Source organism: Lissotriton helveticus, chromosome 5_1 (genome assembly GCF_964261635.1).
Source record: "Lissotriton helveticus chromosome 5_1, aLisHel1.1, whole genome shotgun sequence".
Taxonomy (NCBI): Eukaryota; Metazoa; Chordata; class Amphibia; order Caudata; family Salamandridae; genus Lissotriton; species Lissotriton helveticus.
In genome coordinates, this window is record NC_136065.1 from 593,604,892 (window position 1) to 593,630,590 (window position 25,699).

Below are 25,699 nucleotides of genomic sequence, written 5' to 3' on the forward strand. Positions count from 1 at the left end.
TCCTGTCCCAGCTATTTCACATGGCAGTGGCTAGCATCCGGCTCTGAACACACCACTTTGGAGGGTGGCTGGGCCCCAAGTATTCCACCAGCGCTGTGTGTGCATGTGTGTTCTCGAAACCGTCAGTTCTATTTGCCTTTGCAGCCAAACGTCGCAGCGGCAGCTGGTCCGCGGCCCTCGGAGCTATTCTGTCTAGGTCAGCACTGAGGAATGGGGCAGCTGTGCCAGGAGTGCTGGCTGGCGCTCCGAGAGCTTCTGAGCGGGCTGAGTGAACTGTGCTCGAGCTGGGCCTACAAGGTGCGCGAGCTGCTGGCGCGGCTCTGCGAGTGCTGCTGCCCAGGGCAGGGCGCTCGCGCCCGGAGCGGGAGTCTCTATAGGCCGGCGTTGCAGAAGCACGAGAAGAGGGCGGCGCAAGAATTCCTGCAACACTTGGAGAACGGTGAGGGAACGGCTATGACTGTTGAAACATGGGAAATGCGCGTGGAGTGAGCAGGGAAGGTTGGGAGGTGAAGCTTGGGGTCGCGTCAGGGTGGGTTGGTGGCGCAGCCCAGGCTTACTCGTTCAATGCTGTACATTTGTACAACTTAAACTGTAGTTCGGGGGAGGTCTGTTGGGGGCATGGGGTAACCGGAGCAAGGCTAGTATGAGGCACTGCCAATTTTTGTGTTTAAATATTTGTTATTTCCAGTTTTACAGTGTACCTTTGTGTGGCGCTTCCATGCTGTATGCGTGGCATTTTATTGTAAGCTAAACGAATGTCTGCTGCTGTGTCATTTATTAATGCCAATTTTTTACTAGAAAAATCTAAAAAGAGACGTAAATATGTGTTCTCTTGAGTCCTTTGATCCTTGTTTTTTTTTAAGCTTTCTTTTCGCCATTTTGTAAGTGTCGTTTTCAGGGGTGGGTTGCGATGTCCCGCGGTCCGTTCCCGCCCCCCCCCCACTGTCCGTGTGCCCGTTCCTGCCCCCCCTCCCGCTGTCCATGTGCCCGTTCTGCCCCCCCTCCCGCTGTTCGTCTTCCCGCCCCCCCCCCCGCTGTCCGTGTGCCCGTAGGTGCTTGTCTTTTATATGTATCTACATAAAAAAAAGCTATGCACAGTGCAGGACGTTTTAAAGTGGCACGCTAAAGTGAGGACTGTTGTTTATGCTGGTAAATAACCGTGTGATGTGGTGCCTGGTGTTTAACAATGATTGTAATTGGTGCACCGTGGATGCTACAGCCTCGTTAGTGTTTTTTTTTTTTTTGTAAAACCTTTATTAAAGCAGTCAGAGCGATACAAGCGCGGGCCCACAACCACAGGTGCCGGCCGCAAAATCAGGAGATCAAGACAGAGCAGTTTAAATGTGTACGATAAAAGGGAAAAGCACATTGTAATCGTAAGACGCGGTCGCACCACAGGAAAGCACAAGGATAAAAGAGGTTTCATTTTTATAATATTGAGCGGAGGCAGCGGCTATGTCAACAGAGGCATCACACAACACAATCAGACAAAAAGAGACGGGAGAGGTATACCCCTCCATGCAATCTAAAATCAATCATAAGTAACGGGGTCAAATACACCCAATGCCCGCCTAAGGCAGGCCAGGAGTAAAGGTCAAACAATAGCAAGCAATTTAGCAAGATGTCGCATAGAAAGCCCACCCGTACCAGACAGTAAGAAAGGCAAGTGCAGACGCCGGATAGGTAAAGGACGGAAAAAGATGACACAGCCAACCCCCTAAAGAAAAAGGGGAAAGAAAGGGACCATAGAACAAAACAAATTAAAATAACAAACCCCCCCCCCAACACCCGCCACCCTACATCACCGTAATGGCTATGGCCTACCCCACTAACAGCGTGCCTGTCGCCCCAGAGTCACCCGAAAGAAAGGAAATAAAAAGAAAAGGAGGAGGACTAAAACGAAAAAGAGTGAGGAGAGGAGCCGGCGATGTAAACACCCGGTCCCCCCATCCCCGCAGCTAAAAGCAGAGAGACCGAGGCCAGAGAAAAATACAGAGAACAGCCAACGCACAGGATGCAATCAATAACAGTCCTACAAGATGTGTCCCGGATTCGACATTAACTAGGAAGAAGTCCCGTCCGGGCCCAAGCGAAGTCACCCCTGGCCACTTCTGTGAATAGTAGAATTGCTAAACAGTCTTGCAGTCAGGAGACAGTACGATACAAAAAGTCCACCCCAGCCAGGTGAGGCAGGCGGCACCTTCGCACAACATTGTCCCATCTGCCATGAAGCAGCCAACGATACATGGCGGCAGCCAGAGCGCAACAATATGCCGATCACCAGCGAGGCCAAGTCCAAAAACAGGTCTGCCAAGCACGGATAGGAAGACACAAGATGTGGGAGGCATTGCAGTACAGGCGCCAGATCCCTTTGTTCCCTCAAAATCGTAGATTCATCCGGGGACCCCGGCACAGCAACCGGAGGAGATTCAACGGCACCAACTCGGGGGGAAGCCACTACGCCACAAAATGGCGGATCAACAATGGCAGCGATCCGTACCTCCAAGTCCCGGGACTCCCGAAGCAGAGCAGTCCGCAGGGTAACCAGTGCAACCAGCACATGACTACGTGTAAGCGCCGCCCCATGTAACCGAGGTCCGGGGGTCTCAAATGCAGCAGTGTCTCCGTCTCCGGGAGGGATGCCCTCCAAGGGGTCGTCCGCCATCTTAAGCGCTTCGTTCTCCGCCACTTCCCCCTCCACCTCCGAGTCCAGTCCGACCGCCAGAGGCAACAGGTCTCACAGCTGATCGGCGGCGGTCGGCGCCTGGCACGGAAAGGAGAGTCACCAGAAGGCCGGGTGCGCTCCCCGCAGCTCTCCGGGAGCCAAGCACCGGTTCCCGGACGGGACTATTAACATGAGTGGGCGTCACACCCAAGGGGAACCGGGCAACACGGCTTCTCTCCGGCTCACCAACTGCTTGGGTATACGGGATAATCCACTATTGGGAGTGGGTCAGCTCCATCTCTCCCGGCTCGCGGCTCCCAGGCTCCCATCGACAGGCTTCTCATCCGAACCAGGGCCGCCAACACTCCGAACACTGCCGGGCGGGCGCTGTACTCGAGGCCCCGGCGTCAGGGCCGGGAAGGCCAGCAAGCAGACAGGGGCAGATCTCAGGAGCTACTGCACGAAGGAGCCCCAAAATCAGACGGTAAGCGAGCGTTTTCCTCTAACAACAGAAATCATAAAGCCTCGATCAGGATTATCGACAGGATAGGCAAGCGGGGAGGAAGGGACCTCAGAGCGAAGCATTCATGCGACTGTTCCGATCGCCATCTTGGCTCCTCCCCTTGCCTCATTAGTGTTTTAATGGGGCTCTCATTCTGCACTTCTAAATCCCACCTTTATTTCCGAGACTGGCGGGTTCCTCGGCTGTACCGGGAAAACTGAAACGTGTTCTTTGGTGAGAAAGTGACGCCTGCAACGCAACTGGTACTCAAGTTAAGCGCTCTGATGCCTTCGGGACGAGTTCACGCTATGTAAAACTGCAAAAAAAATCCTGTCAATTTCATTTTAGGAGACGAAGACAAGGTATCGAATAAAACACCCAAAACACTTTTGTATCTTTGTGCATTCACCGGGGCTTTGCAGAAAGAGCATATGGTATGTAGTGATCTCTGTACAGCACAGGGGGGTGGGGGGGCTTCTGATGGCCACGAGAGGTTACGTAGACATTCATATACGTGGCTCGTACGTATTAGTGACCTTTATAGTATTTCCCTTTCTATTACATTTGTACCTTTCTCTATGTCAAGCACTTCGTCTGCCAGTGCATGGTGTCCAGTGCATGGTGTTCATGCTTCAAAATATTACTAATGAATACGAATATGAATCTGTACCGACATAAACTTTTCATGAGTACTGTAGTTTTTCCATTCCTGTATCAGGTTTTCCTCTCCATCTTCTTGTTGGGAACAGGTGAAAAATATGAAAACTTTCAAGAAATGAAAGCGCAGCACCGGACAGTTCTAAACAGAAAGAGGCTAGAGTGGAAATGCTGGCTTGCACAGGTGGCGCTGTGGCTTAGTTGGTTAAAGCGCCTGTCTAGTAAACAGGAGATCCTGGGTTCGAATCTCAGCAGTGCCTTACTTTTTTTCCAGACAATCTATAGAAAACTAATTAACTAAAAACCTCACGAAGTATATCAAATTCACGCTGTTTTTATTAAAATTGTGCGGTACATGATAATGCTCCCTCGGACATAAACGATTTTGATCTTAAATTCTACTTGCACTTGATCCGTGTTGCCTATGGCAGCAATTAGGTTTAAGTGGGCACAAGTAGGGGTGATGCTGCTATCTGTATCAAAAGCGTCTGTTTCATAGGCACCGACATGTCTTAGATAATGGGGTATTTTATTGCTTAATACGTTCTAAGTGTGCACAACACCATATGCACTTAAACGACTGTAAATAATTTAAAAGTAGTGGCCCAAGAAGCGATTTTGACCTACGGCTGGATTATAACTAGCTGCATTTTACTGACGTCACCATCTGCACTAGAAGCGTCCATTCTAGATGCTTTGCTCAGTTTCGAAATGGGCCCTTCCTACGCCTCAATAAATTACAAGTTTGCACTGCACCATATGCACTTTAACTGCTGGGTGACTGCAGATGTTCTAATCGACTCCCAAATTAATTTAGGCAGCGATTGCTGGGCATTGGGTTTATGGAAATACTCGCACTAGACGCAAGAATTATACATGTGATGGTTTAAATCATGAAATCTTTTTAATCACCCACGCACGGTAAATGATCGAGTTAATTTTGATGTTAAATTGAGACTATATTGTGTCACCAACTCGAGTACCTTTCACTTTCAAAGACCTATTGACAAAGCCAATCAGTTTGGCTTTGTTTAGTGAAAAGATTTTTCCAACATTAACTAACATGAGCAAGCTCATGTTAGTTAATCGTGTGCAGTGCAGTGGGAGTGCAGAGCGAGAGATTAGGCTATTGGCTTTGTAAATGACAATGCCATTTATTTATGTTGTCAAAGCCAACACATAAATAAAAATTTTGTCATTTACAATGCCAATAGCTCTAACTTTTCCAAAGGCGAAACCGTTGCATTGTAAATGCTTGTTTTTGTTTGTCTCTCTCTCTCTTCCACCTTCTTTGCCTCAGGAGGGTAAAAAGCACCCACAGAGACACCTGCAATCATAGTGCAGCCCATCGCAAAAGCTCTTGGAGCATGGATGTAACACCAGACCATTGCAAACATTATGTTACGCCAGCGTATTTTGCATAATTTTTGACAGAGTCTCCTGGCCCTTTCTTTGAGAGGCTTGTCAAGGGTTGGGATAGGAGACGGTTTTGTGCAAGCATTTAAAATGCTATATGTTTGCCCCACTGCAAAGCTAATGGTAAATGGAGGTCTAACTGACAGCTTTAATATAACATGAGGTATCAGACAGGGCTGCCTGAGTTCACCATTATTATTTGCAATTTATATTGATCCTTTTTTGCAATAGTTAGAGCGTAACCTTATTATTAGACCTATTAGCACAAATGGCTGGGAAACACAAGTCTTGGCATATGCTGATGATATTGCTATCGTAACCCCTGAACCAGAAATAGCTATCGGTGAAATCGAAATAGAGGCGACAAGATTTGGAAGACTTTCTTGATATTCTCTAAATCGCAATAAAACTCAAATTATCTGCAACGATCAGGCCAAGATTAACGATGCAAGAGAGTGGAAAAAGCAACATATTTGGGCATAGAAATTACCGCAAATACTGACTGTAAGGTGAAAAATAATATTGAACCATTAATTACCCAAAGTAGGGGGGCGGAGCCAGGCCGGCGGCCAAGATGGTCGCCCGAGCTCTCGGCTCCGTGGTCCTTCATCCCCCACCGCCTGTTCCCGTCGTCTTTCCTTTGCTGCGATGCTGTTCCTGGGTGTCGGACGGCAGGCTGAGCTGCCGCGTCCGACTCCGGGGGTTTTCTGGGCTCTGAGCGCGAAGTTGTGACCCCTCGAACTTTGCGGCCTTCCCGGGGCTGGAGCCGGGACCTCGCATGATTCTGCTGCCGCCCGCGAGTGCAACAACAACGGCCTCGCTGACCCACGGAGTGCCGGTCTACCGTCACGGAGGTCCGCCCATCTTGTGAGTGTGCCTCCAGCGCTGACCTCATGGAACCAGGTAAACTCGCTCCCCGCGGTCCCCCCGCTATTGATTGTGCCTCCCCCCACCCTCATCGGAGGGCTGATTGACGCTATGGCTGCCTGGACGTGGCTCTTTCTTCCTGGATTGGACCCAGATTTGCCTGTGTGCCGCGTCTTTATTTTACATTTCCAGCCTTCGTGGCCGCTTGATTTTCGAAGCAGCTGTGTTATTTTCTGACGATGGGGAGGAGCTCCGTTGTGGCCGTCTGCGGGGAGGTGGACGTGGCGGCCATACTTTGTATGATGCGGGGGGCGCGCCGTTCCTCGGCACCTCACTGAATCATGGACTGGCGGTACTGGTGTTGATTCGGACGGCGTTCGATGGGACACGCCTGATAATGGCGGCAGCAGACTTTATCACTGCTCGAGGGGTTGGGGCGGTCTGCCCCCTGTGTGTTCAATGGACGACATTTGATCTGGACCGACCCGAGACACCCTGATTAGTGTGGATTGCACCCGAATGCCTGATGCTGATATTATCCTGGTGCCACTTTGTGCGTATGGGCCCTTCTACAACTTCCTGCGTTGCCTTTGCTGTGTGGTACGAAATCAGCTTTCCTGGCGGTAGATGAGCTGGACTGGTGCCCGGAGGATTCCCAGTTACTTTGAAGTGGTGCGACGCTGCACTGCCTACTCCTGTGGATGCTTTGTTTCTTGGTGATGCCATTGGACGTATGTTCCTCGTTTTTCCTTTCCAGCCCTCTTCGGTTGGCTGGCGTCAATTTGAGACTTTGAACTGTGCCTTGACTATTCTGTTTGAACCTACCTTTGCTATTACACTGTGACTGATGGAGTGGCATCGCCGATCTTCGAGTGGGCCGTACACTGCTGCCCTGTGAGAATTTCAGCTGCCTTCGAATTATCGTGTTGGTTTCCTCCGATGCTTTGATGGCGGGGCCCTACACTGCATGGACTAGGATGGGCTGCGGGCTCGGGCTGTATGAGTGTCATGCATGCTGATGATCTGTTTTTCAGGGTGGTTACACAGGGGGATTTTCATGATGTTTCTCTCTTTTAAGCAGCCGAGCAGTGATTTCATCCTGTTTTTGTGGACATCCTGAGACTTTGCAATGCTTTTGGCGTATTGAGTTATTGCGCGGCGGTGGGGGGGGAGGGGGGCCGGGAGTTCGTTCTGGGGACCCTCCAATGTTTTTTCTTCTTTCCCCCTTTTCTTTTGTATCTATGTGGATTATTGTCTTTCCTTTCGTCTTCTTCTTCTATATTTCGGGTTTTTGACATGGGGCGACAGGCACGCTGCTAGGGGGGTGGGCCGTAGCCATCGGCAGAGGTGCAGGGTGGGGGGTGTAGTGTTATTGTTTGTATCTTTCTCCTTTTTGTTCCTATGGCCTTTTGTTTTTCTTGTTTTGGTTTGTCTATCCCTTTTCTTTCTCTTCTTTTCTGGGGTCCGACCTGCTGTCTTCTCGTTTTGTTCTGCTCCTTTGAATGCCGGGGTTGTTGTCTTTCAGATGTTTCTGGGTGCAGTGGGCATCTGCTATTCTGGCGGGCGGGCTGTGTTGTTTATTGTTTATCCTGATCATCTGTTCTCATGCTAGCCTTTGCGTTACCATAGTCCTGCCTATGTAACTCTGGTAATATGATTATCTCCTGTTTTGTGTGGGCATAATTGTACGGCGTCGGATCCTGCTTATCTTTATTATCAAAAGAAACCTTCCCTAATCCTGTGATTCTTATGTGCCAACTACTTCCTTGCGTGGTGGGATGTCTTGGGGGATGGGCTTCATTGACTTGGTTATTAATTTGCTTGACCGCCACTATTCTGCTGGCCGACCGTGCTGGTATGTAGGCCATAACCTGTAACTGTATTGTGGAACAATAAAGGTTTTCAAAAAATAAAAAAAATAAAAAATAAAAAAAAAAAAAATTACCCAAAGTAGATCAGAAATGGCTACACTACATAATCTACATTTATCTATAATTGGGAGATGCAATTGCATCAAAATGTTGTTTTTCCCAATATTTCTGTATCTGCTTCGAGCGATCCCCCTAGAATTTGATGGCAAGTGCCTTCAAATGATTGAAGATTTATTTTCACGATTTATCTGGGGGTATGTGAGACCCAGAAGAGCTTTAAAATGCCTTTCATTATCTAAAGAAAGGGGAGGGCTGGCCCTGCCAAACATCAAACTATATTATTGGGCCACAACTACACTGCATAATTTTACTCTGATTCAAGAAAAACCTAGCGCAGGTAGGAATGAGGAGATACCATCACCACTTGAGCTTGTAATAGAGACAGAGGTATGGGGATGGGTATGGCGACATATGAACGATAACCATTACAATAAAGTTTGCTTTAAGACATTACAAGGCGGGTTATGAAATGTAAGTTGGAACTTATTGGGCTTGGTCGCCTGAATTTTTATACACCTCTATGTAATAATCCTATGCTGCCGGAGATTTTTAAAAGACCTATCACAGAAAGATGGAGAGAGGCAGCCACGAGTCAACTTGGCGATCTATTTACCTTAAATGGGCTGGTAACATTTGAAAACTTAAGAGAGCCGTTTGGGTTGGAGAATAGAGACTTTTACATTTTTTTTACAAATCAGAGACTTTTTGTCTAAAAAAGTGGGAGGACCGAATGGGTTTTTAAACATCGACATTATTGATAAACTGAGAAAAAATGGAGACTTATCCATTGGTCTTGTATATAATTTGATTAATTCTTTAATGGTAGATGACCTGGATGATCGAGCGACAAAATGGAAGGCAGAGGTTGGTGTTACTGAGGAACTATTTTATCACACAACAAAAAGAGAGGCAGGGAGAAAATGATAAATCACTCTTAGTCCCCGGTTAAGTTTAAGCAAACAAGATAAGAGTGTTCTATGGTACACGAAGAACCACCCATGGAGCAGAGAAAAATATATACAACTGGCCTCACTTAGGTCAATTAGGAAAGCCCTCACTCACCAACCTGGTTGATGACATGCTTCATCATCGGGCACCACTGAGGAGGCCGAGTGCCTTTCCAGTGTGCTGCGACGCCAGGTCTACTGCGGAGCAGGTTTTTGTGAGTACAGGCGTGAAGTGAAATTAATTAAGTGGTGGTGAAAAGTAAAAATGTCCTAAGTGTTTCAAAAGACTATTTATTACTTGATCACTGGGACATAATTAAAAATATAGTGTTGGAAAATGGTCCAAAATTAATTGTTTAGATAATTACATAAATTCCTATTATCAGTCAACATGTTTCTGCCTTTAAACGGTGTGAGTTTACCAGGCATTCGTCAGGACATAAACGTGGACAAAACCCTGGCGGTATGAGCACCCTAAGGCTCACCCTTACCTAGGGACGTGAATGTGAATGGTGAAAAAATGAAAATAAATGCAATGAAAAAGAGCGTGCTCTTTCCCGGTTACTCCTGGTTTAGGAGGCTTACCAATTTAAGGTTACTGCACTTGTATGGTAATTGCGAACATCACCATGGGTCACGGGATGGGGGTGTTAGCGTATTTGGCACACCGCCCTTGACGCCAGGCACCCTCTCGGATCCTAAAGCACCCTCGACCGGACCCCGACGATGAAGCATGTCATCAACCAGGTTGGTGAGTGAGGGCTTTCCTAATTGACCTAAGTGAGGCCAGTTGTTTATATTTTTCTCTGCTCCATTGGTGGTTCTTCGTGTACCATAGAACACTCTTTTCTTGTTTGCTTGAACTATTTTATCACTCAGTTAATTTAGCTCAGAATACTTTAGTTCCTGCCCAGTTACAGGCGGAATATTATAAATCATGTTTTTCTTCATACTATACCCCGAAAAAAATCGCTAAATGGGGTACAGGGAGAGGTACCGCCTGCCCACGTTGTGATTTATATCAGGCTGACCTTAGCCATATCTTTGCTACATGCAATGTTTTGGATAATAAAAAAAATTTAATTTCCAGATTTTATAATGAAGATTTGGGGATTTTCTGCTCCCTTTCTCCAACACGTATTGGTCTTGGGGTAGATAATGACTTGCAGGGGACTCCGAGTGAAAGATTAGTGTTTATCGGCATGGCAATATATCGCCTCTGCCTGGCCTCTGCATGGCTGGACCCTAATCCACTGGGCTTTCAGCAATGGCTTACTCGGTTAATTGCAAATTATAATTTAGAGAAAGCTATTTATAAAAGGCGGGGACCACGCTCTTGGAAAAAAAGGGCTAGAAATCTGAGCACTCTTGACTAGATGGCTAGCAAATAAAGAGTGAGTAACTAATAGATTTTGGTGGAACATGAAAAAAGAATATGGAAAATGTAAGAGACTGACCTACCATCTGGGGGGGGGGGGGGAGGCAAGGGGCGGTGGGAGGGCTCAAAATGTGAAAACGTATAATGCAATAGTGTTGTATCTTCCTTCTTTTGTGTTTTCTTTTCCTTTTTTCTTTTTTTTGGTTTGGGGTCTTTAACCTCTTCCATGCTCATGACGAGCTGAGCTCGTCATGAGCTCGTCATGAGCCGTGGAACGCTCGCATGCGGGGATAATTCCCCTGCTGTGCTGAGCGTTCCACGACAGGTAATGCACCTGTGACGAGCTGAGCTCGTCATGAGTACCGGTGCGCCGTGGCTCATGACGAGCTCAGCTCGTCATGAGCATGCGGGCGCCGTGCGCGCCCCCCTCCCCCTCAGCACAGCGGGAAATTAACCCCCGCAGCGAAGGGGTTAATATGTTGTATACAAAGGTATAACTTTGTGATTTACTTAATTGCTATTGCATTGTCAATAAAATAATAATTATTAAAAAAAAGATAAGAGAAGACTAGAATAATGCCAGGCTATATAGAGAAAGATCTCAACTATGAGAAAACACCTGCATTTTTAGTTGCAATATCCTTCTATCCACCAAAGTCACACATGTTTACGCTCTCATTTTCTCCACATCCAGGAATCAGGGCACATGGTTCACTCCAACACCACCTCGTTCTTCTTCGCACACAGTTTTTCTTTTCCACCATGTAATAGGTTTTTTTACGTTTTCTATATACAAAGGTCTAAATGACAGTGGCGGCTGCTACAAGGCAGTAGCGGTGCGGTGGTTTAAAAAAGGAAAATTTCACTTACATGCTGGCCCGCATCTCCTTGTCCTTCTTCCATCAATGACGCATGAAAGCACGAAGCACACGGGCTCCCAGACTCCCCTAGCCAATTACGATGCTGCTGTCACCAGCATGACAGCAGTGCCGTGATTGGCCTGCGCACCCTGCTTTGGTGCTCAGACAGAGAGTGGGAGCCTGTGCATGTTCTCCACCCAGCTTGCAATACAGCCGGCTGAAGAACTTGCTAAAGGTGCATGACTGTTTGGCCGGCCCAAGACAGCCGGCCAAACCGTAATGCTCACTTAGAAAGTGCCTACCACTCCTCCCCCTCCTGGTTGACAGCCCAGACCCACCCCATACCTAAAACAAAACAAAGCCGGGTCACTGCTTGAAAAATAAAATGATAATAACATTGTGTTATTATCATTTTATTTTTCTTGTGGGGCGATGCGCCCCCACCTTAGCGGAAAAGCCGCTGCTGCTAAATGACCAAAAGCCAACCAAAGTAAATGGCTCAGGCTACGTCCCTGGAAAGTTTTCTTTGTTTGACCTTCCTTGCTAGGCTATATTTAAGTAAGAAGCCAAGACTTTTAGTATAGGACTTTAAAACTATGTGCATGCCTCAAGTACATATGAAGGAAAAAGAATGGTAAAACAGAGATGTAAATAGGTAGAAACATAATGGGATGCCACAGCATACAAGCTGTTGGTATTGAATTAAAGCAGAAACATAAAAAAAGACTTACACACAACCATTTGTCAATGATTGACCAGATAACATGACTGGCAGCGTAGAGTGATTTACTCCTGGTGAAGCAAGTAGCAGTGGTATGGTCGGATGAACTACCTGAATGGATCTATGATCTGCCTTCTCCGATGCAAAGACTTACAAATTAATCCCTGCTCCTCCAAGGTTTACAAGCTCACATGGGTTGATCAGTCGTCTGTACTGTTCATATGCTGAATCTCTCCCTGTCTCGCTTGTGAGAGTTACCTCTGATGAGTATCAGTGCCCCCTTAAGTGAATAGGAACCCCTGACCAGTACACAAATGAATGGTACGGAAGCATTGGAGCCTCCCTCTACAGGTGATCAGCGATTTCATTGACAAAAATCATGTTTATTTCCATGAGTGCTTTATTAATGTCAGTGGTTGCAGGTGGTGGTCACCTACGCTCATTTCTGGGGATCGGAAATTATTTTTCATCATCAGACTTTGACTCAGAACAAGACACAGGAAGGCAGAAAGGGGAGAAAAGAGGAGCAAGAGAAAAATAAGAAAACACATACAAAGGGAGAACACAGGAATGATAAAGAAAATGGAAGAGTGAGATAAAGAAATAGGAATTGTATGGTGGTGGAAGAAAACAGGAATGGAGTGAACTGAAACTAGGCAACCTAGGTATTCTGTGAACCCCTTAATTCAGCAGCAACTGATTTCTAAAAAAAAAACTTTGGGTCCGGTCAGTTATGTTTTGCATACTGGAGACTGCCAAATCTGCAGAGGCTTTACACAGTGCCTTGTAGAGGAAAGCAGATGTTGCTGTTTGATGCTGCTGAGAGACTGGAATGTGTTGGTTACTGTTCACAGAAATTCAAGGACACTTCCATAGAAGAATATCGACTTATATAGGCAGAAAAGCTGCAGCAAACGCACAGAGGTTATGCAAGAGAGGATGTGGCGTAACTGCCAGAGATGCCCACTTTGTCACTGGGATACCAAAGGGGATGATGGACGGAGCGTTTGAGCAAAACAAACACTCATCCCCAGTCAACTGATCTGGTTTTAATCCATCACCATTCTTTAGCTCACTCCACCACCGCAGTTCAGACATGGCCATATGCAAATCAGTCTGACCATGTGCCTGGATTAAACCCAAAACAGTTGAGTGGGGGTGAGTGTTTGATTTGCTCAAACGCTCCGTCCATCATCCCCTTTGGTATCGCTTTGTTCACCCTAAGTTGGCAGGGTATGCCCAGACGTGGGTCCCTTGCTCACTTTGCCACTGGATTCAAGATAGCCTGGCGGATGAGGGTTGTGAACCCGAAACCGGTCCCAGGATGCTTGTTTCCGGTCCAGGGAAGACATGGCTTGGCAGATCGGGCTGGACTGTTCCCATGAGGCACAGGGTCAGACTGATTGGCATATAGCCATGTCTGAACTGTGGTGGTGGAGTGAGCTAAAGAATCCTAAGAACTCTGCACAATTCGCCTGAGGCTTGAGCCGGGCAGTCTACTTTAAAATTCTGCTGCTTCATTTTTCTGCCAGCACCTTCCCTGTATGTCCGCTCCCCCCCTGCACCAGCGCGCCGTTTTTAATCGCGCACTATAATCACACCGATTTAAGGGTGTAGATTGTATTTTAAAAACTGTATTTGCTATTTGCACTTTAGCTGGACTTACTTCTGCCAGCGCTGCCTCCCCCCAGAGTGTCCAGCCGATTTCAGGGCTGGGTTCCTGGGACTCGGGTGGAGTGTTTTACGGCGGCCATCTTGGGTGAGTCAGCTCTATATAATCAAGGCAGGGGCTTGAATCCTAAGAACTCTGCACAATTCGCCTGAGGCTTGAGCCGGGCAGTCTACTTTAAAATTCTGCTGCTTCATTTTTCTGCCAGCACCTTCCCTGTATGTCTGCTCCCCCCCTGCACCAGCGCGCCGTTTTTAATCGCGCACTATAATCACACCGATTTAAGGGTGTAGATTGTATTTTAAAAACTGTATTTGCTATTTGCACTTTAGCTGGACTTACTTCTGCCAGCGCTGCCTCCCCCCAGAGTGTCCAGCCGATTTCAGGGCTGGGTTCCTGGGACTCGGGTGGAGTGTTTTACGGCGGCCATCTTGGGTGAGTCAGCTCTATATAACCTAGTGACCATGGCTCCGCGCAGCAGACGCGTTCAGCGGGCACGCCGCATTCGCGCCGGAGTCAAGCCAGAGTCCAGCCCGTCTGCGCCCGTCCGCGACAGACCGGGACGCGGGGCGAATTCTCGCAACCCTGCGCTACCCTCTGATACTTCTGACCCTACAAGGCACCTTATTCAATACACTAATCAGGAACTATGGTCTCTACGTCCCAGGTTGCCTATTGGCTGCACACACAGTCTCCAAGTGTGTCAGGTACCGGAAGCTTGTGATTTCTGTGACTTTACTCTCCAATCTCACGATAAGACCATCCAGGCTACTTCAAACCCTAACATGTTGCTATTAAACTGCAGATCACTGAAAAAGCATAGGCTTGAAATATACGACCTGCTAACCACCAATAAACCTGATGTGGCCTTCTTAACCGAGACGTGGTTGGATGAGGAATCATCCCCTGAGTGCTTGAGGCCATCCCCCCGGGTTATTGTCTTCTTCGGTTAGACAGGCACAATCAAAGAGGTGGAGGGATAGCCCTCATTCATAAATCTGAGCTAGATTGTACCCTAACGAAAGCCAATGTACCCCATAGTGAAAGCGGTCTATTTTCCGTCAAACTAGGACCTAAAAACGTGGTCAATGGTCTTCTTATATATCGACCGCCTGGAGCAGCTGGACGTTTTATAAGTCAATTTATTGACTTCATTACTCAGCCAGCTCTCCGATACAAGAAATTTGTTATTCTAGGCGATATAAATCTCCATTTTGACAATAGGGAATGTAAGGAGGCACAGGAGGTAGCGTCAGCTCTGGCTTCATTGGGGCTGAACCTACTATCTACCGCCCCTACTCACCTTCATGGTCATCTTCTTGATCCCATTTTTGCCAACTGGGACGGTATTATAGCCTTCCCTCCGGTTGGCATAATCTGGTCTGATCACCTTGTCGTACCGATTCTGGTCGATAACACACTTATAGAAAACAAATTAGTTAAACTCCCTTCCCTGAATCGAAGAAACTGGAAAAAGTTTAACCAAGAAGCTTTTAGACTTGCTCTCTGTAAACATCCTCCTCCACATAGTAATTCCCTCCTGGAGGCCTGGCAAAACTACGAAAAATGGCTATCCACGGCCCTGGATGAGATAGCCCCCTGGACATCTAAGCCTCTTGCCAGACAATCCAAAACCGCTCCTTGGTTCTCGGAAAAATTAAAACTTGCTAGAGCTAAATGCAAAACGTTAGAACGGAGCTGGAGGAAATTCTATAGACCGGAGGACAAACTTCTATATAAGTGTGAGTTACATAAATACTACAAACTAGTGAGATCGGAAAAAAGCTGTCATCTTAAAAGCAGAATTGACTCAGCAGACAATCCCACAAAAGAGCTCTTCTCCATCTACTTGGAACTTACGATCCCAACTAGCTAAAGCTAAAGACACTCACTCGAAACAACTATGCGACTCTATGGCTGACTTCTTCGTAAATAAGATAGATAAAATCTATGCCACCTTTACGGAATATGTAGCCAGTCCAAGTAAACTTGTAATAGCCAAGACCAGCAACACGGGGACTCCCGGTCTTACGAGCTTCATCACTCCTGACAAACAAGAGCTTTTGAGTATTGCAAATAGCATCCAAACTGGCTCTCCGAGCGATGTGTGCCCGCCGACTCGGTTTAAAGGAGTCATGGAGTCTACTTTAATTGACCACATCAGCCTTATGGTGTCTCTCTCCTTTCAAGAATGCCTGGTTTTGGATGCTTGGAAAACTGCCCAAGTAATCCCCCTAAAAAAAAAAGCGAACATCCATATCACCCAATTTCAAAATCTTCGCCCTATCTCCCTTCTCCCCTTCTGCGCTAAACTGGTGGAAAAAGTAGTCAATAGACAGCTCATGAGCTATCTAAAAGAACACTCTCTCCTGCACCCCACTCAATCTGGGTTCAGAGCAGGGCACTCCACGGAGTCCGCCCTGCTCTTTTCCACCGAAACTCTGAGACAGATAGTGGATGATGGAGAGACAGCAGCGTTGGTACTTTTAGATCTGAGTGCAGCCTTCGACACCGTGCTGCACTCAACGCTGCTGTCTCGGCTATCAGATATGGGAGTAATGGGGCATGCCCTGGCATGGATAGAGTCCTTCCTGGCTGACAGGCATTTTCAGATGCACTGCCCCCCCCTTTAAGTCTTCTCTTAGGAAGGCGAGCCACGGTGTTCCTCAGGGCTCTAGTCTGAGCCCCACTCTATTTAATATCTACATGGAACCCCTGGCTCGCATAGTGGAGACTTACGGGGTGGGCATCGTCAGCTATGCTGATGACACCCAGCTGATGTTCAAGCTTACACCGGACCACAGAGAGGATGCCATTAATTTCTCCAACTGTCTCTCCTCTGTGGCAGCTTGGATGAATAAGAACTGCCTTCGCCTTAATGGCGATAAAACCGAGCTTCTGGTGATAGGAAAATCTTCTTCCGCATGGTCCCATGAATGGTGGCCTGCGGAATTAGGTAGCCTACCTTGTCCTGCGGTCTCGGTGCGCAACTTGGGCATAACACTCGACCCGAGTCTCTCCTACTTACCCCAGGTCAGCAAAGTCTCTGCCAGATGCTTCAGTGTATTGAGGGTTCTCCGAAAGGTGTTAGACCTCCTCCCCATGGACTCCAGGAAGACCATTGTTCACGCCCTAGTAACCCCCCATCTGGACTATGGGAACGCCTTGTTACTGGGCTTGAGCAAAAAGGGACTCCACCAACTCCAGTGTGTCCAGAATGCTGCTGCACGTCTTGTGCTAAAGCTTCCCCGCAGAGCCTCAGGGAAATCTGCCCTATCCAAACTTCACTGGCTCCCCATCAAAGAGCGTATCAAATTTAAGGCATTATGCTTTGCCCATCGCATCGCTCATGGCACAGGGCCAGACTACTTAAAAAGCCTTCTTACAATACACCGCCCCTCCAGAAATCTCAGATCCTCTGGGGCAATGTTGTTTAAAATCCCTAAAGTCAACAGAGCCAGAATGGGCGGCTGCTCGTTTGGATATCTGGCTTCTAAGTGCTGGAACGAGCTCCCACTTGAGATCCGCATGGAGCCCTCCGAAACCAGGTTTCGGGGAAAACTGAAAACTATCTTATTCCCACGCACTTAATCCGTTCCCCCCTCAGTTGGCTCTCCCGTTCTCCCTTCTCTAGCGCCTGTGCAGTTTTCAGCGCGGGGACACTCTGTTATTGAGTAACCAGGCGCTTTACAAATGGCTTTAAATAAATTAAATAAATGGTGATGGATTAAACCCAGTTCAGTTGAGTGGGGGTGAGTGTTTGATTTTCTCCGTCCATCATCCCCTTTGGTATCACTTTGTCACTGGGGCACCAGTCTCGAGTTACAGCATCGGCTCAACATCCTATGTTTCTGGACAAATCACTCCCTGTGCCTACCAAAATGAATGTGTCCTTGTGTAATGTAACTGGTTCTAATGTAAAGCACTCCAATACCTTTGGGACGAGTTTGCACTATAGAAAACTGCAAAGAAAAACCCTGTACACTCCCAAATGTAGTATTTTTGTGCTTTTGATAATTGAGAGTCCCAGCTCAGACATGCTATTGTCTAGTTTGCCCCGGGGCAGGTGAAATGACCTAGTAGGATAAAGCATGGAACTTCCACAACTGAAAAGAAAGTGATAGGAATAGAAGGGTCACTGAAATGGGCAAGAGAAAAGGTCATCAAACATCAGGATGGGGGGAGAATTTAGATCTCTTGCTGGGCACTCTTGTTTCTGGATATGACCTCATTTTCTCTTCACTGGACACAATAAGGCTTTTAGCGGTGTTAAAACATGAATGACACGTATATAATACGATAAGTACTTCATCATATCAGTAGGGCATTCTTTCTGTATATTCTTCCCTCCATTTTGTACACTTCTAGATGTTTTCCTCTCTTGGTTGAACTTACATTTTGAAACCTGCACCACTTCAGCTGCCCACAACTGGACACGCGTGAATCTTCATATCTCAGCTGCGGATGTATCCCCACTTTTCATAGAGTTAGCCCTCCTTGACTTATCCCTGCCTACTCTCACGATGTTCATTGTATCAGATTAATGATGGGAGGATGGGCAGGGAAGGAAGAAAATAATCTTACTTCAGGATGCCCTACTCATGCCAATGAACTGAACACCCAGTAGCTCAGTAGGGCAAAATAACGCCCTTTGCAACATATGCAAATGACCTACCGCACTGAGATGATCTTGTCCACATGCTTCTTGGATAACTGCAGAGAATTGGTGCCAAAGGGAGTTTCACACAGATCTGCAAGAAAAAATGGCAGAATTTAGAAAGAGGGTGGTCATCTGAAAAAAAAGTTTTTATTTGTAACACTGATGCACGAGTAAATGCTTAAACATCCAAGTCCATCTAAAATACCATTCACAATTAATCCTAAATCCAGCTGCAACCCCCTGAAGTGCCTATCTTCTTCCTCCCAATCTGCAACATTTAACAGATCTGCAGAAGCACTGAGCCTCTCACATCCATACTTGTAAACTAAATAAACCCACAATTATTTCACGTGTAACAGAACATTGCCATGGTGGCAACCTACATTACATGGCCACAGTTCTGGAAAGGTGGATGGCATGTGTGCACTGTTAAAACCAGGAAAAGGGTTCCTACGGAATCCATACCATGATCATGTCCAGGCCATAATAAATGAAGAAGTGTAAGTTTGGTGCAACCTAATGTTACTTGACCTTTGTTAAAGTTCCTTTGTTCACTCACCTTGACATTTCATCCCTTAAGATGGATAAAGGAGGGGTTCATCTCATTTAGACAATTCACTGTTAGGATCAATGGGATCTTAAATAGGGCCTAGGAGAGCATTAAAGTCATTGGTGGGCATCCTACCAGGTTATCAGAAGCGATGACCTGAGTTCCTTTAGCAGAGCACCTCCACCTGATTTTGTGATCCCAGCCTACCTAGCGGGAATTTCAGGAGCAATTGAGAAGAAAACGGCTCAGCGTGGTGCTGCAAGCAGTTTTGCTATGCCGAGCTGTGTTATTTTCTAAGTGCAGGAGTCTGTCGTATCTACAACAATATGGTGCATTCCTGGACTCACCCCTGCTCCGGTGCAAGAAAAGCAGCATAGTGCCAACGCAACCACCATTGGACCATGGTGCAAGGGTGCCTGCATTGCAGGGATCATTGTTGTGCTGGAAGGGACACCTTCCTGCACAAATACAATCATCAATGGCATTTTGCTCCTTCTATTGTATTGTATTGTAATTGCATTTATATAGCGCTTACTACCCCTGATGAGGCGTCAAAGCGCTTTTTTGGGGTGTAGCGCGCTACACCGGAACACATAAAAGGATTAGTGGTGAATTAATATATTGAAAATATGAAAGTAATTTGAGTGGGGGATATGTTAGTCAGTTATTTGTATTGAGAAGGATAGTGAAGGGATTTAAGAGGGGAAAAGGTTTGCATTTATATAGCGCTTGCTACACTTGATGGGGTGTTGAAGCGTTTTTTTGGTGCGTAGCACGCTACTTCAGAACCCAGAAAGGATTAGTGGTGAATTAGTATATTAAAAATAGGGAAGTAATTTGAGTGGTAGATATGTTAGTCAGTTATTTGGATTGAGAAGGATAGTGGAGGGATAGAAAATGGAAAGAGTTTGGATTTACATAGCGTTTGCTACCCCTGATTGGGGATTGAAGTGCTTTTTTTTCGGGCGAGTAGCACGCTACTCTAGAACCTGTACAGTTTTACTGAATGCAGAGTTCAGCACACGTAGAAAGAGCAAAAAACAAGGAGAAATAAAAGTATTTCTCCTGGTTGCACCACTCTTACTCTGAGGAGGTGTACGCTTTTGTCACGGCTACAGATTTACAGATCCTTGTAAATATGGAGCAGTGTCAAAAAGCAATAGGGAACTCCCACAGCAACACTCATTGCACACCCTGTGCCGCAGAAAACTGCATCAAGGGGGACAATATTTAATAAGGCGGCGTTAGCCATGCAAAGTGGCTTAGTTGCCACCTCATAAATATGGAACAAGGCACAGTGCCACTGAAGCGTCTCAAAAAGTGACGCTCCGGTGGCACAGTGCACCATCCCTCTGTGTCTTCAGAGAAGCCACAGGTGTGGCCATTGCACTCAAGGTAGAAGAGTTATTGAACAGGCGCCATGTTGTTTTAATTCAGCTCAGCAATCTTCTTTCTTCTTCAAAACACACAATACTCACACAGTAGATACCACCACAAGACAACCTGTGAGTCTTTGTTAAAAATAAAACACAACTACACCCCAAGGACCAAAGTTCTATAAGGTCAGAATAATGAGACTATGTGTTATACAAGTGACAACTGAATAACACATAATCAGGACCAAAAGGGAAAACGTAATTATGAGACTTCACTGTTTACAGGATTTTGATACATTGACCATATATAATCTATTACCTGGTGCATAATTCCCAGATTTTAACACAAAAACATGTCCTTCAAACTCAAACAGATTAGAGCTAATATGAGAATTACTGCACACAGTTGACATTCCAAGCCAGATACTTCGCGAAAGTTAACTAGTCAATCCAACTGCTGATTGCTTTAATCAAGCTTTAAGTAGGCGACCATTTTGTGTAGATTGTGTCAATTTAAGCATTTGATGGTCTATGGGGAAGGCATTCATCTGAAGTGGAAGGAAGAGCCTTCAATGCAAAAATGTAAGTACAAGTTGAAATGAATGATTCATTTTTGTAATGCTCTGTTTTGTTTCACTATTCATATAAATGCATGTTCCTAAAACAGACACTGTTCTCAGAGCAGCAGTTTTTTTCAATGAAGATATCAGAAGAATCATAAAAAAATTGCATTTCTTTTGTTAAGGGTCCCTTTTTGGAATGCTATCATTCATGCTAGTCAGACATGCACATAGTAAATATGAAATATACTATGGTGTTCATTGCAGATGTGTTTCTTGAAGGTGAAAGGGTTCCTCCTGAGGGTCTATGGTATGAACAGAGGGTAAAGCAGAAACCGAAAAATGGTAGTGGATGCACAAAATGATGAAGCAGACCTTTTTATTTCCTGACGGGTATAGCTGTAAGCTTGATGTAAGCGGGGAGAGGGTGTAGCCTTACGGCAAGAGCGGTCGACCTTGAAGCTTGGGAACCGGTTTGGAGCCCCGGCAACAACTCTCAAAATCCTGTGATTTTGGGCAAATCACTAAATCTCCCCGTGACTAACAAAGATTAATGTGTCCATCTGTAATGAAGCTAGTGTTCATGGAAAGCGCTCTGATATCATCTTCGGGTCTAGTTTGTGCTATATAAAACTCTAAAAAAAAAAAAAAAAAAAACGCTTGTTTTCGGCCAAGTACAAGGTTGTATTTGAAATGTAGTCCCTGTGCGTTCATGCAAGACAAAGTTATTAATTGCTATTAGAACATTGGAATGTTGAGCACTCCATTAAAGACAATGGTGTGATCCGGGCTTCTAATGGCTGGGAGAAGCCCGGAGCATCAACATTCCAATGTTTGTTTCACAACCGTTGCTATGAACAAAAGCCTCACGTAGCGCGAGGGGGTTCCAACCCCCTCAGGCTCCATGAGGCCTTTATTTTACAAATTAGAACATTCTGCTGTCTAGGGGCAAATGTTCTAATAGCCTTGTATCTCTCTGTAGCAGGCTCTACCGGCCATTAAAGGCTCCCTTGTTAATGGAGCGGGCCTTTATTGGCCCTAAAACTATATTGAATAGCATTGTGAATAGCATCTGCTGTATGTGTACACATTTCCTGCTTTGGAAACCCTATGTATTTTTATATCACAAGAATCTTGGGTTACAAATCAAAAATGGCAAGACAACATGCCACTAAATGTGTTGCATTATTTGTATGTTATCACATTATACGCTGCATAATTTGCCTTTCCTTGTGTCATAATGTGTTTTTCACTGGGATATATTTTTGCTAGCCATGCTGCATATGTTGGTTCTCCACTAATGTATACTTCGAATGGTCCAGCATAAATGCCCTTTAACTTAGGAAAGTTGAATCCCTCAGTCATTACATATAAACAAGAACAAAAGCCAACTTGGAGAATCAGATGACCACCGCCATTTGCTGCTGGCCCGGGTGTGGGCGCCGCGCGCTCTGTGGAGAATCGCCCTCTTACCGTGTTGTTAAATACACTCTGTGGAACTGAGCCGGAAAGCTTTAAATCCCAAGGAATTCAGTCGTGGATTTACCAAAGCCAACTCCAGCTGACCCTGTGTTGACCCGTTTCATGCTCCACTAAGAACAGCCGCTCGAGCTCGAGCTCTCCCAGTCTGCGTGGAATGTAAACCTCCCAAATGCGTCCGGCTCTCTGCAGAGTAAACGTGTGGGTTTGTGGTGGTTGGTGGGGCACAGAAACCGAGGCAAGTGACAGACCTCAGAATTGGATTGCGTTTGCATTTGCTCTGCCACGAGACCCCCCTGACAGTGGAACACATTTTAACATGTAGGGGAAAATGTGTGTAGTTTGCAGATGCGCCCTGTTATTTCTTAATCTCGTGTGCTTTGCGAATGTGACGTCATAAGGCAGAACGGATGAAAACATCTACGTTAAGAGACCTTTTGGAAAAGTATTGGGATAGTTTGTGTTCATGCAGCTTCTGTCCTTCGACCCATCACACTGTTGCTAAAGGCACAGAGGCTGGGTCAAAGGTCAAAAGAAGGGGTCATTGTGGCTGGTGATGCCAGTAACCAAAATGATCGAAGCATATGACCAAAGAAAAAGCTGGAACACATTACACGGAACTCCATGCAAGCAGCACTGCACATGCCAGGCAGATGGGCGTGAACGCGCTCCAGACTGTACTTATGGCTAACAAGCAACATCTTAGATGCATCCAGCATTGTATGGCTATACCACTAATGTGGATATCAACATACCCACAACTGCATTCAACGATGCCGTCAACACTCACCATTTTATAGCAAAGATAATCGAAATAGAATTGATGATAAAACACACCCAACACCGTGTGGATAAGCCACCAGTTGGATATCAGGAACCAACAGCACCATCTGATGCTTCCAGATAATTGATACACCTACAATCCCACTGGGCAATTTGAAGTCCAGTTTATCAATCTCGGGTAAACCTCCAGCCACATCCAATAAACTTATAAGGCATTTAATTAACAAAAAAATAAAAATTAAATGAAATGGAAAAAATCTAATTTCCTTACATTGCCTGTTGCGTTCGACAATTTCCAAAACATGCCAGACTCAAGAATGCAATGGAATCCTCAAGACCAAGACAAAAAGTTACTAATTCTGTTTAGATCTGCGAGGCATTAGCAATGGCAGAATGTGCTCCTCTCCGTATAAATACCTATAACATAACAGAAGGTAGTGAGGAAAATTAGCAAGAAGCTAGCATACTAGGAAATGGAGTAATTACTAAAGTAAGTTTAATCACTTAAAGCTGATTGAATTCGCCTCATGTTTAATGGCTGTGATAAATCAACATAAAGACACAGGGCGATGGTCCCCTGCATGGATTTATAAAGCTGTGCCACCTGCCCTGGTTGCTCTTCCCTAACCTACTCAATGCTTTACAGATGGCTCAACAATCTGCAAGACCACTCCCTCGTTTACGAAGTTATTTTTCAAACAACAGGAGCATATCCCAAGCCTCAGTGCGGCTACTGCCTACGCACCTGGTGCTGCATGGCTACTGCCGAAGATGGCAGTACAATTCTAGTTCAGGGATACAGGGCTTTTTACAGCCACCACTGGGAATGGCCTGGCTACTGGTCCATTCAATCCCCAATAACTGGGGGAGGGGTGTGTGTGTTTGTTTGATTTCAGCATGGATAGCACGTGCACAGATGATGGATTTTCTTGAACAATGTGATTGGCTCCAGTAGACTTGAAGTCTTCCAGTTCCTTGTTTCTAAGTGCCTTTTTCCCACAAAGGCAGTCACCTTGTAGACAGAGAGATGATATTGAACTTTAAAAAGGAAACAACTGAATTGATCCAGGCAACCTGCCTGGGCCACCTCATCCCAGGCAGTGATGGCATTTGCGCACCGTTGTGTATATCATGTGAAGCATGGGTTATTGTTAACAATCAGAGTTTGAGGGCTGCTGATTTTTGCCGTACTTTAAAAGAGCACTTAAGTATTTATCCATGCAAAAGGGCCGATGAATTATGGGTAATCCAGAAGCCCTGAAATAAAACCAATGACTCTGGTTGACTTTTCTGCGACTGGGATAGGCAGACATAACTTTCAGGGCTTTTTACCCAATGTATGTGTAAAACCCGTAGTAGCATTGAGAAGGTAGTGCTCTTGTGCAGTGATATACATCTAAAATTACATGCATAGCTTTAGAGAGGGGCAGTGCTGAGACAGGCAAAAAGTAGCATTAGCGTCAGATTTCATAGAGTCAAGATGAAGAAAAAACACTCTGTATTGGAGACAGTGATAGCAGAATAATATTAGAATCTAACATGGTCTGAAATAACCAAAATATTTGGTCACCATGAGCAAGAGAGTTTAGAGACAAACAGCCTGATTCATCATTCTCCCGTTTTGTGAGCCCCTAATAGCGATTCATAACGAATCGCTATGAAGGACTTGCAAAACGGGATTCATGTAGGAATTGCAATAAATATTGCGATTCCTACATGTTCCTTATTTGCGAGTAGCAAATTGCTAATCGCAAATAAGGAATAACTCCCCATTCATTCCTATGGGCCAAAGGCCCATAGGAATGGATGGGGAGTTATTCCTTATTTGCGATTAGCAATTTGCTAATCGCAAATAAGGATGCGATTTTAAGGGTGCAGGGGTGTCCAAAGGACACCCTGTAGCACCCCTTAAATGCAAATGAAAACAGGTGTTGCGCACACACATGTCCAAAGGACATGTGTGTGTGCAACATGCAACTTAGAAAAATGCTTTTAAAAGCATTTTCCTAAGTTTTCGCTATTTACCACAAGGTTTGACCTCGCGGTAAATAGCGGGCCGAAATTGCGAATTCGCAATTTTTAAATGGATGATGAATTGCATTTAAGGAATCTCAAATAGAGATTCCTTAAATGTAATTCCTCGCAAAATAGCGAAATCGCTATTACCGATTTTTGCATTTGGGATGATGAATCCCAAATGCAAAAATAGCGCTTGCAAAGGGCCTGATTCTCAGAATCTGGCCCTTTGCGAGCCGATTTCGGCTTGATGAATCAGGCTGAAAGTTGGAAATGTGGAAAAGAGATAACATTTGTCTTCAGGAGACTTCTCAAGACCTGGCTTTTCGAACAGTGGCAGCCCCCCCCCCCTCCGCCCCCCACACCACCCCCCCCCCCCAGCACCTTGAGACCCTCACGGATATGTGGTACGCTCTATAAATGCTATGATTGATTGATTGATTGATTGGGGTAAATGGGCAACACTAGGTAGGCATCCTTGATGTGTATCTACCCCATACCAGTCGCTTCCATAGAGTATATCTCTGAGGAGATGAATCCGCTCCCTGCTTAATTGCCTATAGACATGTCAGGCTAAATATTCCCTCAAAGTGAACACAGGTCTCAGGCCCTTCTTCAAAACAAGAAACACATTGCTATACATACTACATGGGTGGATTTTC

The 25,699-nt window shown here is 45.8% G+C and overlaps 1 protein-coding gene and 1 non-coding gene across 2 annotated transcripts in view; one reads left to right on the forward strand and one right to left on the reverse strand.

The window, feature by feature from the left end:
- Positions 1-25,699, reverse strand: part of LOC144754759 (L-threonine ammonia-lyase-like) — a 279,218-nt gene that overhangs the window by 85,920 nt on the left and 167,599 nt on the right. The window contains exon 8 of the mRNA XM_078642948.1: positions 18,289-18,364. Within this exon, the coding sequence (XP_078499074.1) occupies positions 18,289-18,364 (76 nt within the window). The remainder of the gene's footprint in view (positions 1-18,288; positions 18,365-25,699) is intronic.
- On the forward strand, positions 4,011-4,084 carry TRNAT-AGU (transfer RNA threonine (anticodon AGU)). The gene has a single exon. It is a non-coding gene; the product is annotated as a tRNA-Thr (tRNA).